The sequence below is a fragment of the Trachurus japonicus genome, chromosome 5 (genome assembly GCF_045865225.1).
Source record: "Trachurus japonicus isolate A0001 chromosome 5, Traja_1.0".
In the NCBI taxonomy this organism is placed as follows: domain Eukaryota; kingdom Metazoa; phylum Chordata; class Actinopteri; order Carangiformes; family Carangidae; genus Trachurus; species Trachurus japonicus.
Window position 1 is genome coordinate 13,133,982 of NC_140911.1, and position 14,015 is coordinate 13,147,996.

The 14,015-nt window shown below is 40.5% G+C and overlaps 1 protein-coding gene across 10 annotated transcripts in view; it reads right to left on the minus strand.

The window, feature by feature from the left end:
- frmd4ba (FERM domain containing 4Ba) overlaps window positions 1-14,015 on the minus strand; it is a 42,059-nt gene that overhangs the window by 18,036 nt on the left and 10,008 nt on the right. For 2 of the 10 annotated variants that reach the window (XM_085776390.1, XM_085776391.1), the window contains exons 1-7: window positions 8,488-8,664; window positions 5,085-5,150; window positions 4,892-4,986; window positions 4,547-4,639; window positions 4,205-4,289; window positions 2,890-2,946; window positions 2,470-2,492 (exon numbers count right to left, since the gene is read on the minus strand). In XM_085776390.1, the coding sequence (XP_085632516.1) occupies window positions 2,470-2,492; window positions 2,890-2,946; window positions 4,205-4,289; window positions 4,547-4,639; window positions 4,892-4,986; window positions 5,085-5,150; window positions 8,488-8,649 (581 nt within the window). In that variant the 5' untranslated portion in view covers window positions 8,650-8,664. Of the gene's footprint in view, window positions 1-2,469; window positions 2,493-2,889; window positions 2,947-4,204; window positions 4,290-4,546; window positions 4,640-4,891; window positions 4,987-5,084; window positions 5,151-8,487; window positions 8,767-14,015 lie in introns of those variants that run through there. The other 8 variants (XM_085776400.1, XM_085776397.1, XM_085776393.1 and 5 more) reach the window with 8 other exon arrangements.

Sequence of the window (14,015 nt, forward strand, 5' to 3'; positions counted from 1 at the left end):
CTAACTAGAGGCTACACCTGCAAATAGAACTGACGACTCAAACTGTAGCCATTTCATATTTACTCATGTGGACACAATTAGAAAATAACCAGCATTGTGTTGATCAAAAGCGATATAAAATTACAAGATGTTCATATATCAATCTCTGTTCTGGACACACTATACGGTTGTCTCTTTTTAACTTCATAGTCATTTCTATTTTTGATATCAACTATGTAAATCTCTATTTCTATGTCTTTAGCTTTATTCTCTTGTATTGTTTGTGTTGTGTGTCTGTTGTTGTGTTTGTCCTGCTATGGACCGTGAGTCTGAAATAAAGATATATATACTATATAGTGGCCAAGACAACTGTCTTGAGCTCGCTGCCTGCCGCTGATTACAGTTCTACAAGAAAATGCGCATTTAGTTGTTCTCACTGAACTGTTAGCAGTAATTTAAAAAAATCAATCAAATCAATGATCTCCTATGTTTCCCTCCTCAACCATTGTATCAACCCCCAAAGAACTGCTGTAACATTCAGCTGTGAACTATACTTGCAGCTACAGCAATAATGTGTGAATAATTATGTTAAGAACAAGTTGCAATGCAATATTAACATAGCAAAGGGAATTCAGATACACCAAGTACAATGTTAAACCTGATGGGGCATTAATTCAATGCACAGCGGGGGGTTGGACCACACCACCATAATAACACGACTGCAGTGAATCCTCCCGACGCCAAGTTGTCTACTATTGGACATTGGGTCTGGCTCATCCCTCTTAAGGGAAGGAGGTCTCCCTAACTCCTCTTCACTACAGTTAATCTCATTGCTTCAGGGACATTTACTGATAGTGTAGAAACACATTTTTATGTTTTATGAGGGGAATTCTCTCAAATAAGTAAAAAAGACAGGACAATACTGACATGAATAAGTTCCATAATAGCATTAGATATTGAAGTCAGTGCTGCTCTAGTAGGAGAAGTTTGAGGATAACACCTTTATAACATTTATTACACTTTCATCCAAAGAGGAAACACACATTCCTATAATTGTTGTCAAATGGCCCATGACAAATGCTCTCAGTTTCTTATACCTTAGCAGGAAGAGTAATCATCGTGTGCAAAGGGAAATAGTATCAGAGCAAATGAGAAAAACACTGTATGAATTGGACACTGTTCTGTTATCCTTGATTCTACCAGATTTGTTGCCAGGTTGTCTTTCATTGTGCTTTCACAGTCAGGACAAAGTACAGCCCATCCCCACACCTACACAAACTGAAAATCAAAACTGCAGACAACGCTCAAGGGTATAGTACTTTTAAATCAAAACACTGAGTCATACATCTGGACTATAGCTGTAATAAATCATAATAAATTATCATTTATCAGATCAATTGCAGTCCTAAATGACAGGACAGTTATTAAATACGTGCAGATGCAGCCAAGTTTGGTTTTTCTTTTTTTTTTTGCAAGAGAACAAAGGCAGTGGCTGACAAGGGGTCAAACTGCATTTTCAGCATTGCATATATCACCATTCAAACCATACACGTGCAACTCCTTACAGAGCACAAATCTTTGTGTTCACATAATGGATAGAGAGGCCTTTAGAGGCAAAGCACGGGGTCAACACACAGGTTGTGCTGCTTCAACCTGCTCAGCTGCTCACTCAGAGAGAGCAGTGTTTATTAATGGCAGCTAATGCCCTTCACTCCTACTGCTGGCAAAAAAACAACATACCTTATCAGCAGGTCAAGCCTATGAGAGCGAGGCCCACTGTGAAAACATTATCTCCACTAGTGAACAGATTATAGAGGTTTAGTACAGAATCTCCCAACAGTGTCATCTACCAAAAACATGTACACTATGTGCATGCGTTTGTACAAGTGTCACATGGTCTGTTTTCATCAAGTGATGTGACATTTATGGAGAGACTGTGCAATCACAACACGTGTAAAAGAACAGCCTCTGCAGAGTTTTGTTTAACCTGAAAACATAGTGAATCTGCCTCTGCCTGTGTGCCAGACAACTCTGACAAAAGACCAAGCGCTCGGATTTTAAAGGCAACCTTTGGACCATGAGGATGGCAGCAAGCCAGCAGGGGTTCAGTTCAATATCACAGGAGCAAAGCAAGGGAATTGCTCACTGAGGGAAGTACAGTGTAAAATAAAATCTGAGCCAATCAAGTTGAGCATTAACTGGCTTTACACAGCTATTAACCACTACTTCCCTGTGCAGAGTGTGCATTCAACTGCAGACTCCAGTTATCACAGATGATTTAAGTAACGTTACATGAATATTTATATATGCCCGCACAGCAAAGATTAGCTGGACAATTTAATGACCATAGCTAAATGATCCCCTGCAGCTTACTCAAAACGCGTTTGACATGAAGGAGAAACTTAATGTGACAAACACCTTCTTCTTGTAGAGCTCTCTGTTATTTCTTTCATTCATGACTTTAAAATTTCAAACTTGATAACTTCTTACCTGGTGTAATCTCCTTTCGCCTCCTTAAAAAGAGGAACATAATGCATTTAGTTAACGTTAGGCATTATATATGTATAAAAATTAAAAATGCAACACTTAATCGATCAGTATGCTAATGTTAACGTTAGCTGCAGTACCTGCACAATTGCACAGAGGTAACGTTACAAGATTGAATGTCAAGACACTTCATTTGACTACATTTGAATTTTTCTAATGATAAACATTACGTTAAAGCACGGGGCCCTTTCAGAGAGGGAAATGAGGAGCACAGTTTCTTCAACAAAGTGCCCAACCGAAGCCACAAAGAGAGACAACCGTTTTCAAATGCTGCGTGTCCCCAACGAACCAACCGTCTTCATTCACGTTTGGGGTGAGTGACAAAATTACAGTCTGGAACAACTGCGACAAACTCTTTCTTACCTGCAATGCGAATGCGGCTAACTTGAAAACATTTCCACTCTCGACTTCGATGGTCTCCTGTTGTCAAAAACAGTCAAATTAGCATGTTTCCCCCTCCAAAACAAAACACAGTCACACACACAAAGTGCAGCCTGTCCGAAAACACTTGACTTGAGAGAAAATCTTGCCCGTCCCGTACCTCGGTCCCACCGTTACGGACTGAACCACTGCTGGAGAGACAATGCAGTGTTAAAAACTGTTAAAGAAGTTCCTCTAATGCCGTTTTTCATCTCCCGTCCTATCGTGTTATTTTCTACAACTAACAAAAACACACACTGGTCGGTGGAGAGCCCAGCTGAAAGTCCTGCTTGAAGTTACAACCCCCATCGATAAAGTGGTACGATCCAAAAGCAGGTTCAACAGTCTCCGTCTCCCATGGTGACCAGTCTGCTCTCCCCGCGAAAAAAAGAAAACTGCACTGCAACGTTTGATCGCATGCTGCCTTCCCGTGATCCTCGTACACCTCAGTGTCCCCATAGTGTCACCGTTCATAAACTATCACTACTACATCACCTCGTTTTTGCTATTCGGCAAACTTAACACCCGTATGGTAGATTTTTATTTTTTATTTTATCGCCGATATATAATTGCTATATTTTGTTAACACAACGTAATGTAAAACAATGTTACTTCACGTTCAAATAGGTTAGGTAAGAAGAAATTTAGTGGTATTTATGCAAGACTGTGTATAGATTATTTGGACACTTAAAGTTTTTTAAGTTAATATTCTTCCCCGAATGTTTCAGTCACTGGTGGAAGAATATTAATGTTAATATTGATTTCTCCTTGTTAAATTCCTGACAGTACTTGAACGTAGCATTCTTAAAAACTGCTTGACAGTGTGTGGTCTTGAGTTACTGAAGTGTTAAAATGAATTGCAGATACACAACAACATTGTATACCCTTGTATACCCAATATGAAATTGGGAAAAATAAGACTTTGATGTGTGCTATGCGCTACAACAATAGACATTTAAAATACTGTACCACGTCTTGTGTAGTAGTACAGACTAACCTCCAATATTACAGACAAGGATAATCTTGTATTTTATACAGTACGTGCAACATATTAATCATGTGACCATTTGACCCCGGACCTTATGACAATGAAATCTTTTTCTCAGCTGTCCAGCTGATCAATAGTTGGATTAGGCATCTTTTCACGGGGCAACAATTGTGTGCAATAGCCTAATCTAGGACAAAGGGCATGACAAATTTAGCAAGGAAATGCAAAAGGGAAAATGAGTCATAAAATAAATGCTTAAAAAACACTTACATTAAACACTAAAGATTTTGCATTCAGGAAGAAAAGCTCCACTGTTGTGTTTTCTTTCAAGAAGGTGATCTTCTCAATGTAAAACCTGTGAAGAGTTTACAAGCATGGTTCACATCAATGCATTTTGCCAGTCATTATGTGAATTAAAAAGTAGTGAGGCAGTCACACAACATGACTTAAACTGTGTCCCATCACTGCCACCTGCTGGCCAGGACATGCCTTTGAAGCCATGAAGCTCTCTATACATCAAGTCCTTCGTAAAACACAAGATTGAGAGAGATTTTCAATAGTATAGGTTTATAAGTGTAAGACAAGAGATCCGTGGCAGCTTTTGCAACTCACCTCACAAGGAACTTGAGCTCCAAAGGCCCCGAAGTCTTTGAGAAGTCATGATCAAGGACTTTACGATCCAGCTGGAGCCAGTTATTCTGACCACTGAGCAAGAATAAGATAATAAATCACATGTTGGAATACTACTATCTTACCTTTTTGTTTTCTTTTCTTTCCTCATTTAAGGTTTCTCTCCTTCTGTACTAAACAACATTTGGTTCTAAATCCACTAATGACTTCAATTAATATACAGTACATTGTAGAAAAATAACACACCCCCAAACTACTAAGACACTGCACTTTTAAAAGAATAATAATAATAAAGAAGAATGAATTAAATTGTGAAAATATACTTACGTGTCATCTATAAAGCACAATCCAAAATATTCTTTCTCCTTCAGGTTAAAATGTGAGGCCACCAAATCCAGCAGGTCACGGGACAACAGCTTTGGCTGCAGAGTTTTTTCAAACACAGGACCTGAGTTTAGACCATTTGTACAAAAACTAAAATGTTTTTTGTTTTTTTTAAGTACAATGAAGGACAAACTACCTGCACGAGCAGCTCCAGTTTCCTGCCATCAAGGAGATGAACCTGGCAAAGACGGCCCTCGGTCATCTAGAGGAAATAAGACCACATGAGACATGTCAACTAAAAGAAGTCAAACTGTCTCTGCTTTTACCTGTTCTTCTCCACCTCAGCCGTCCTTCCACTATTTTAGCCCAGAGATAAAATGGCTGAATCTTTTTTCTTTCTTTTTTTTCCTTTTTTGTGTGAGTGTAACACTGACTCACCTCAATGTCATGTTTGTCTTTGTGCTGAATGAATAGGTAAGGAGAGCCACCAGGCAGATGTCCTCATGGGACACACACTCAAAAAGATCAAAGTCACTGTAAGACTGTCTTCTTTATTTTGTGTGGCGTTGAGATATTTCAACCAAAAACTGGCTCTTTATAACTATACATTAAATGTAAACAAAGAGTTTCAGGCTTTTTTGTCATTAGGGTCCATACACTATTGTCTTTTTCACCCACATATCCTTCCTCTGCATCAACACCACTCCATTCAAAATCCCAGAGATGTCATCATCTTACTTTTCTCTCCTGCAAAGCCGCCAAACTAAAAGACAATGCAACCCTGCTGCCAAGTTTAATTGAGTTTCCAGTCAATTGTTTGGTTGAATAGTTTTAATTCCAGTCAGCAGATCTGTCTTACATAGAGGACAAGCTTTACATACAGTCTATCATGAGGACAAGATATCATTGTTTAGTTGTGAACATTCAAGCCATATTTTTGTGTGTTACAGTTGTTGCCATCACTCACATTCTATAATTAAAAACATGTTTAATTCTTTGTACCAATTTTGATGACACTGTGTTAACTCAATCAGTAAGAGAGACTGCATGACATAGAAAACATCCAAAATCACTATAACATCTGATAGAAGTTGGTTGTAAATTATCAGACACATGCTTTCCTATTCCATCGGTTTCTGAGCTTATGTTACTCAGGAGTAACAGAGGTATCTCAGGACTGTTTGATCTCAGAAACACTAAGCAGAAACTCATCGCCAAAAGTGTGTGTTTGTGTTGCCTTGATGCTGTTTGCTTCCCAGGAATGCGTCCCAAACGCCTTTTTATTTCTGTGACTTCAATGAAAAACATGTGGCATCCAACTGCTTGGCCTCTGTGGTGGAAAGTGAGGGTCGGGTTGACGTCCAGCAAGACCGCAGGGTGGGAAGACACTTTCTGGCATGGCCTTAAACTTCAGTCTACCAGGACATATTGTTCTCGGCACCACAACAGAGCTGTCATTTCACTTTTAAACTGTATGAGCTACTTTTCCACTTTGCTGTTTTTCAACGCCCTGAACCTCAGTGAGATTTACAGCTCTGTGGGCAGAGCTTACAACTCAACAAAGGGTTTCTGCTGCAGTCACGCTAACTTGGAGCTACACTAATGTTTACTCCGAAGCCCTGGATTTCAATGACATTGCCTCTACTGTGTGGCCATCCATGACAAGAATCTTCACTGATCAAAATAAAATAGAAAAAACCTAACCACAATAAAAACACACCTCTAAGTGATTTGCTGTGATATGAAAAATGCTTGATAATTGTATACAGTAAGTTCCATAGTTTAACCAAGGATTAATAACTACAGTAACCCTTTGAGGATTTGTTGAGGCTGTCCACGGAACAATCGTTCCAAGAGCCTATCTATCAATGCTGCATTGTTGTTAGCCAGTGACATCAAAACATAGAGAAATGGACAATGGCCTTTAGTTACCAGTCAGATTTTAAGCTCACAGACAGCCAGTGACTTTTAACTTCAACTTCTAAATCTGTGCATGCCACCAAATATCCTTTATCTCTCTTTCTTTCAGTAGATAACAATATCAAACATCAAATGTATTGTTGAAAACACAGTCTAGCATCATACAGTGCTGCAGCATGTTCGCAAAAGTGAAGCCCTCCTCCACAAGTAGCACTTAAGGTTCTGAAGACAGTTTTATCCTGACAGAAACTGCTCCCAGTCCTGCAGAAGACAGGATTTGGGCTCCAGGCTTCAGAGGTCTTCCATGATAAAAAGAGAGGTCACAGCTGTGTCAGAGAGGTCATCCCCCTGCAGCCCTGTCATTACGGCCAGGGAGCCCCATGGTGCTCCCTTCACACGACCCTCAGCCACTGACCTACTAAGGCTGAGCTGGGCCCACCCTTCAACTTTGATCAGGTCTACAACCTATCACTTCACCTGCTTAACCCCAGGTCACCTGAAGCTGGACCGAGTTGTTAAAAGATACACAGCGGTGAGAAAAACATATTTCATGTACTTGAGCATTTCCCTTTTTTATGCTTCCTCATACTGCTACTCTGCCACCTTTCAGGAAAATATTGCACCATCTTATATATAAAATATTCATACTATTTAATTTTCAGATTAAGAGTTTTTCTTAAAACACACACACACACACACACATTTCCAGTTTATAATATATGCCACATTATAGTATTGCACAAACACATCTGTCCCAACCAACTACAACAACAACAACAAAATCCTCAAATTTTAAATAGAGTAAATGATACATTTCCACGTAAGACAAAGTTAGTTGTAGTTCAACAGTTTTTAATGAAACATTCTGAGTAACTTTTCCACCCACATATGCATACAGTCAATTTTGATGGAAAAAAACACCCTAAAGTTGCTAAAAGTAACCTGTCATTTGTACGCTTCTCAGAACTACTTTAAAGAGAAAACGAGAAAATCACAAGGTAGTTTCAAGAGCATCAGGTGTTGTCTGCACTTTCAAAAGGTGTCAGAGAGGGAGATTTGTGTTGGCTTGCGCGAATCAGAGCACTATGATCTGAATGAAACTGAAAACACTGCAGAATTGGTGAGGAAAGTATTATGTAAAAACGTCCTGAAACAGTAAGTAAGTATACCATCTGACTCAGAAAAAGCTCAACTTCATCTGTTTCAAGTTGACGCAGAGAAGACGTGAGGAGGACGTGTTCACCGTACAGCCAGCTCTCAGGTGCTGCAGCAACAATGCATTTCAAAGACTACACTTTAGAAGTTGTATACGGTACTCTTCAGCCAGACAGTGAGATCAAACAGCTGGTCATGCTGCTTTCTAATGACAGCCATATGTGCCGGGAGAGAGACGATTGTTAAAAATCAGGCGCTTTACAACTCTCCAAGAGGCAGCCTGCACCTCCTCACAGTCATACAAATAAACACAAGCATACACTAATGAGCCAAATGAGAAAAAGCACTGACTCACTTCACCCACCGGAAAGCTGAAACAAGATCACAGGTAATATAAGACATAAAAATTGAATCAAAGAAATCCTCCTGGCAACAAGTAATGTATCACATATGCTGTCAAGAAATAAATAAATAAAACCTGCTCTTTTATAATTGATTGCTCCCACTGGTCAACGCTGTCATACCTGGTAGCATTTCCCAATCCTCAACCAGGCTTCTAGGAAGCGTCTGCATGGCATCAGCCCACGGTTGTACCACCTCCTCAGGGTCTGATGTGCCAGGCTCCAGACGAGCTGGCTGCCCGACGCCACCAGGTCTTCCATTCCACGTATGATGCGCACAGCCATGTCAGAGAGCCTTTTTCTACTTTCCTACAGCTGACACCTCACAGATTCAGCACCGGGAGAGAAGAGATGATCTGCAAAACGGCTTTGTTTTTTTTTTTCCCTTCAGAGCAACAAGCTGAAAGGAGCATCAAGCGAGCGCACACACACACACACACACACAGTCTACTATGTCTCCCCAGCTGATGTAATGTCAGTGAGAGTCGGCGCTCTGGAGAGGCTGGAGCAGAGCAGCGTGCCTCAGGCTTGGTCCTGGGCCCCGGTCCAAAACACTGCCTCATAGAGTGCAGGGGAGGGCAAGACGGATCCACGAGGCCCCTGCTGCAAAGGCTCCAACTCCCCTCCACATAAACACACACTTGTTGTATACAAACACAATATATGCAGAAACAAAGCCCAGCTGGCCACTTGAGCTCTAAATACTTTGAAGTATGATGGCAAAAATGTTTTGTTTAGGAGATTTTCTTTCTCCTCTGTAAAATAAATATAAAGTGGTGCCAAAATATGCATAGTTTTGTTTTACTAAGTTAAGGCCAGTGACTTCATTTTTTTTTATTTTACTGTTAAAGCAGATAACAGCGGCACGGCCGTTTCGGCTAATGCTGTGTTCAAGGCAGGCTTTTGAAACCGTAAGTTACAGCTTCAAGTCACAACTACGACTTGGTAGCGTTCCAGGTAACCCGTAGCTCGTGTTTTACCGTCCTGTTGTCTGTGAAAGTTCCCTATAACGGCCACTCGTAACTTCCGACCCGTGAACTCGTACCAGATCGAACTGGTATGACTTCACAGGAAGGAAAAACACAAAGTACGAGTTTCCTTGAACGTACCATGAGTTAGCAGCCCCCGCCCTTGTCAGGCATCAATTGGTCCTCGTGCTACGTCACCACATTCACGCGCATCCCTTGGCTGCACACACAGCCCTTCATGCCGTTCTCTCCCCTCATTGGATAACACTTGTATCCCACAAGGAAAATTTTCTCCTCGGGTTACAGCAGAGCAGAGTGACGGAGAGACTCGTGTTTAGGCTGAAATACTTCATGTAAGTGATTGCTGACGGAAAATAGGACTATTTAGGACTTATATTAACAAAAACATTCCACTGATATCTGCTTTAATTTCAGCATGTATTTCACTTTCATTGTCTGAAAAGGGTGTGGGAATGGTCTGACACTTTGTCTGGGATGTGGGAGCAATTTCCTGAGGAGACCAGACATCCCCACCCATTATATTCTGCAAGAACACTAAAAATAATTGCTCCTGTTTGGACCAGCAGGGACGGTAGAACTGACAAGGCAAAAAAAAAAAACTAAAAGTGAAACTGCACTGGAAAAAAAAACATTTAGAGAGGCTTTGATGTACACACATGTAGATGTAAAAGTGCCTGTGACTCACTATGGGGCGTTTTCTTTCGCACAGCTGCAATTAATAAGGACATGTCGCACGCGCGCACACACACAGGCTGCACACCTGACTCGCATAAACAAGGCAAAAAAAAAAGCAAAGTCGAGGAACAGATGAGATGAGATGGCGCAGCTCTCAGCAGCAATGTTCTGCAGTTCATCTGGAAACAATATCTAGCTGTTTGTTTATGTGACCTTAGTTTCCAAGAAAGCTTTAGTGTCCACAGTCAACACGGTGCCGTTTCATTGAACATGATCAGCATAATTGTCTCGGAGTCTCGGAGCAGGCACGCTGTGACCTCTACATCTGTAGTAATAACACTCAGGAAAGGTTTAAACCAATACCAGACACATGAGTGCAAATTTCCTGTTAATATTTTCAAGATACATAAAATAAACAAAACAAAACAAAACATGGTGTAAATGAATGATGCTGTTTTCTGCCTCATTTTATTGAGGTAAACAGTGCTAAACAGTTTCCAGTTGTAACACTGTCTCGGTGCACTCAGTCACCCTGTCCTCCATGAACAGATAATAACATAAGCGGTGATCTTATCAGTCGTGCATGTAATTGCCAGCAGGGTGTGCACTTACATGCATGTTAAAATAAGTGTAAATCTGTTCCAAATCATAGCCTGTATGATGGATATGAACATATTAATTACGGCATACAGGCAGTGAACTGACTATGCTATGCAGTGGCAGGCAGCTGTGACACTGGGCTTTTTACAGAAAATGGATGATATGGGTAATTCTCAAAGACTAACATGAATGTAGAGCTTTATTCTTTATTCTGCTATACTTTTAAAGAATTAGTTCAGCATTTTGAGATGCACGCTACTAGCTTCTTCACCACGTGTCACATGAAATTGTTGATTGTTGCTTTATGACTTCTGCTGCTACCAGGTTAGCTATATGCTAAGTTACCGAACCAGCTGTTTCATATCTACCATAAACAAATGAGTTGTATCAATCTTCTCATCAAACTATTAGAAAACAACACATAATAAATCTAATGAACCGTGATTGCAAAGAAGTTAATCTTCCAGGCATGGAGGTTTGCATTGCACCCACGTACGATCTGTGGTTGAGAGAAATGGCAAATATGCTTCACCTGGAGAGACTGAGACTTTATAATGAAGACAAGGGAGACATGTTTCAAGGAAAGGACTAATGTGTCAATCACTCTGAAACACCTAATTGAGTATTCACTTTGTGCAGTTTTTTTTTTTAATATGTATGTTTAGTTTATTGTTATGTCTGTGGCGTTTGTTATTTCTTTACATGATGAGCTGATCCTGTTCACGTTTTATTTGTTGGGGTGGGGGGAGGGTATTTTTTTCTATTATCTGTTTGTCCTGTGTTCTTTCTCCATTTTGAAAAACAATAAACATGCAGTATAATAAAAAATCTAATAAACTACAATAGAAATCTAAAGCTTATTAATGAATGGATTTAGAGGAAATTTGAATAAATATGAGAGGAATACTGTAAAGATCAATAAAAAATAATGACAAAGTTAATGTGCTGCACTCTACTAATGTCACTCCAACAAGAAAATTAATGTCCTCCTGTCATAGCTATTAGCTACTATTATTGCTGTATTGCCTGAACCTGATGGATCTATTCCTGGAGGGCAGGATTTAGCATTGGAGACCCCTTTTGAAGATGCAGACACACCACAACCAGCTAACCATGATAAACATGGACAGACGTGCGAGGCCACAGCTGCCTGAAGCGACAGCAGGCAAGACAGCTAAACATATGGTGGACACAAGCCGCTGGTGATCACACACATGATCGCCACGTGCGTGGACAGCAACGTGTTCTGGTCCACTTCATGTTAATAAGTATACGCTACAGGGCTTCGGACACATCTGCAGCACATATTTCAGCTCACTCCTCTAGAAACGGTTACCAATACGTTAAACAAGTGGCAGCAGAGCAGATCATTGTGGTAGAATAAAAAAACAAGGTCAGTACAGTTATGAATAACCAAATAACTTCCAATATGCACAGGAAACAAACTTTTATCGAAACACTGGAAGAAGACAAAATAAATTGAATGATTTGAAATAGTCTATTCAGGGCAGATGATAGTGGTTATTTTTCGGTGCAAGAGCATGCAGGCGTTACCTACCGAGAGTCACACACATGCATCCTTCTTATGAAAACGTGCAAACCACACACAAAGTGTATTTGTAAGAAATGCCTGCAGGCAGCAGATAATCCCATTTGATTTCCACACTTCATACTGGGATCTTAGTGGGGTGAAGATGCAGGAAGCGTCAACGACCTCAGCTATAAACAATCTGTGGAGTCAGAGAGGTTGTCCCAGGGGGAAAATGGGAATTAACTGTCTGCACTGACTTTGAGAACCATACAAGTTGTCTTTTTACAGGTTTCAGTGGTCTCATTTCATATTTCAGATACTCTTGATAATAATACTGTGTGCATGTATCATTCTCATTACCTGGTATTTCAACAACATTGGCTAATGTTAGCAAACATTTGCTAACTGTATCTGCATCTAGATACATCAGCATTCAGTGTTTTTGTTTTACAAGGTTATCTTGTCACATTCAATGTGATTTTAGCCGTGTAATAGCTTCAACCAGATCTTGTTGGAAATGTCTGGCTCTAAGTGCTTTAGCTGTGTTTAGCTATTTGCTCATTTTAGGTGTCAGTGGGGTTACTACTTCTATTTTGAAATCCCAGCTGTGTTTGGAAATGACGCTGGTGAGAATGAAACAAAAGAGGAAAAACTATGCTAGACACAATTAGCTGAAAGATTTAGAAATGCTCTGTGAAAATAAGAGGAACTGCAGGCTGGTGAAAATTCTCTGATTATTGCTGCAAGTGACCCCATTTACACCACACAAAGTCATGAAAAAATAAAGGGTATTGATTATAGCAGCTCTAAACTGACACGGTGTATTAAATAATCAAATCAATAACTTCAAATTGAGGCTTCTTTGGGACAGCTTCACACTCACATGCTTTAACTCTTAAGGGGAACATAGGCTACTGGATTTCCTATTTTAGAACAAACAAAACTATGTCATTTTGTTTTTGCTAAAGGTCCTCCTATAGCTGTCTCCTCAGCAGCAGGATCCTTTGTCTGGTTAACTCATGATCTACATTACTGTTGTCTTCTACTCTCCACCTCTCCCCGTCTCCAGCCTGGCACCAAACAATATGACCTCACACCACAGTCCATCACCCTTTCTGATGTCACTCAGTGTCATTCTCTACACATTTCTCTACACAAGTCATGTGCTCCACACATGACTGTGCTCTCTTAAAGACTCACTCTTTTCAAGCTGTTGTTATACTTTCTGCCTTGGGCAGAGTACAATCAATTGTTGTGGATGTGCAGCGGCGGCTGACATATTTAGTGTTCACGCTGCAATGCCTCCTTAAAGCCAGTAGATGGGGAAATCGTGTGGCACACCACCCTCGGGAACAAAAAGATAAAATACATTTAGTACTGGAAATTGTGTGGTAAATTATTCTCCCTGGAGGGTGTTTCTATTACCTTTATGCCAATGTCATGCCCCTTCTCCTGATATAAGAACCTCATTCACCTTTGATTGGTGGATTGGAAGTTTAATAAGAATTCAGAGAGACAGGCTGCCATGTTCAGTCCCAAAAGTTCAGCATTAATAGGCATGAATCTGTTGAGAATACAAGGCAGGGCATGAAGGGGGCAACCACTCTGCCAAGATCATCACAGTTCCCTGTCCCTGGGCTCATTTCAACATGGGATGGCAATTATCGTGTACAGTAAGTGGTAGATTAATTGTCTAAAAGGGGAAGGCCTCGGAGTGAATGTAACAGAGCCTAAGCAGGGCAGGCAAACAGCTGTCATCCACACAGGCCTACAGCTGACAAGCTATGCCACATACTGAGACTGCAGCTGACGCACTGAATGGGAGACTCTCTATGCAGTACGACTGACACGCTGCC